General features: G+C 38.1%; 1 protein-coding gene across 1 annotated transcript in view; it reads left to right on the top strand.

The window, feature by feature from the left end:
* Positions 1 to 2278, top strand: part of SKOR2 (SKI family transcriptional corepressor 2) — a 38317-nt gene that overhangs the window by 31009 nt on the left and 5030 nt on the right. The window contains exon 9 of the mRNA XM_006759969.2: positions 1738 to 1803. Coding sequence (XP_006760032.1) covers positions 1738 to 1800 — 63 coding nt within the window. The 3' untranslated portion in view covers positions 1801 to 1803. The remainder of the gene's footprint in view (positions 1 to 1737; positions 1804 to 2278) is intronic.

The raw sequence follows: 2278 nt of genomic DNA, 5'->3' as shown, positions 1-2278 counted from the left end.
AGGGAGGGAGGGAAAGGAAAAATAATTCTGATTTAGATCTAAAAGTAGTGCCCTTCAGGCAGTTTTCTTTGGGGTAGGATGAGATAGCCCAGGGTGATGTTGACTTAACTATATAAGAAGTGCCTGGCGCAGAACAGATGCTCACTAAATCATTAACAGTATCTAATCTTGATGTTGAGGACAATTGCTAATTGAGAGGGGCACAAATATATTCTTTCAGGTAATTCCTTGTAACCCAAGGTTTGCATAATTTCTGCTTGTTATCCTAAATAACAGAATTCCTTTAAGTCTCTGTTCTTTCATGCATCTAGAGAGAGGTGATCCATGTGCTTTGGCATATAGCAGCATGCACCACAATGGAAAACTAAGATTCAGTGTGTCTGTGTTAATAGCAGGTGTAGCATGACCTAGAGTGAAAAGAAGAGGTAACTAGAGTAGGTCCCCATGTAACTGTTCTTGTCATAGGTATCTAGCTGATCTCAGCTCACGTCCTAAAATACGAGATTAGGACACTGAACTTTTTATGGTACTATATGAATCATTTATTTCAATGCTGCTCTCCATACCCTTTATCAGATATGCACCTATCAGATACATCCATGTTGTGGTTGTGTATAAAAATAGTGATATGGTTATTTTAATCTTGTTTTCCATTGAAAAAGACTGTTTGATTTCAACTAACCAGTTATTACAGCAAAATGGTCCAGCTAATCTTAGTCCCTAATGTGATTGTACATTTGTAGCTCCTTCCATTAATAAAGGTTCTTATTTATGGACTGGTATAAAAGGAGAGCAAAACATAAATATGCTGGGAATGATGGGAATATATATATAAGTATTAAAAAACATTGCCTAATTGAATGACAATAATTTTATTTCCCTTGTTGCTTTTACATAACAGCCATATTTTGTGTAACATCCTAGAAGGTTGAGTAATTATTTCTTTGCGTATAAAATAGATTCGAATCCTTGGAGTCCTGCATTAAGCTTTGTAATGATGATGGTAAGTAACATAATGATAGAATACCTTAACTGGGGTTAGTGCAGAGGCGAATCTAAATAATATATGTCGTCCAGTTTCAACCATTTGAATTTTCTAATGAAAAGTAGCATATCAAATGTGATAGGCTTTCATTCAATGCCCCAGAGGTGACAAGTACTTTCAAGTTTATCCAGGTAGATTTCTCACGGGTCATATTTTCCATTCAGTGCAATTATTTCTGATGCTTCTTTAGTAGTTATTGGGAAATAACCCAGAGTAGTAGTTTGTGTTTAGTTAGTTAATCTTACTTGCGATGTATAATGATAGTATTATTTCATCACTCCACTTAAATGAAAGGTTACATTGAACTAGTTTGTAAACACGTTCTTGTTTTGTGACCTTGGACATACACGATAACAACTTTGTTTTTGTGCCTCAATAAAAAAAAAAGAATACCATATTATTAAATGCAAAATCTTGAAAACTTCTGTGAGTGAAATATCACAGAGTAGCCTCAGAGACAAGCTAGAGCAACAGGCCGGTGTGCTCACCTGTCCTGTCCTGGTCGTGCTTTTTAACAGGCCTTAGGAGTGTGATGCCCTGAAAGCTCCGTACTGCTGAGCTGATAGAGACCTTTCCTCCTCAGGGAAGACCCACTGGCATTCGAATTGTTAGGCATGACAAAAGGTCTCCCTTGCACATATGTCTCCAAAATTAGCTTACCTGCAGAGTTTTTGCTTGTTTTTATCTTACAGATCCCCTATGCAGCAAGCTTGATCAGGAAAGAAAAGCTTGGTGCCCATCTCAGCAAAAGTTAAACGGTGAGTTTGCCGGAGGGAAGAGATTTTCCCGAACTCCCTGATTGTATTGGTTGGCCAGGTTCTTTATTGATGTCCTTGAAACAGCCCAATAGGTTGGTAAAGCTGTATCCTGTGTTTAAGCCGGTACACTAATGAACTTCATTGTTTCTGGGCATGAGACTTCCTAAATGAACGGCTAAGTGGGTCTTATAAATTCTATGGAAATTTTATACAATGAAAGAAGTTCTCTATTCAGTCTGTAGGAATGATCTTCATTCTGTTTTGAGGTTTTCTGCTGTTTCTGGTCCTACCTGACACCCTGGTTACTGCCCCTCGAGAGTAATTACTGCCCCTGGAGTGTCAAGTCATGCTTAGTGTCTCATCTTCTTAGGCTTGCTCTTGCTTCCAAAGAGTCTTCCTTAAATCTGACTTTGAGTGAATTACTGATAGGTGGTGAGGTGACCACTATAGACCTGTGAGAGCTTCTGCTTCTCTT

Source organism: Myotis davidii, unplaced genomic scaffold (genome assembly GCF_000327345.1).
Source record: "Myotis davidii unplaced genomic scaffold, ASM32734v1 scaffold815, whole genome shotgun sequence".
In the NCBI taxonomy this organism is placed as follows: Eukaryota; Metazoa; Chordata; class Mammalia; order Chiroptera; family Vespertilionidae; genus Myotis; species Myotis davidii.
Note: the sequence above shows the minus strand (reverse complement) of the source record. Positions and strands in the feature narration are given on the sequence as shown.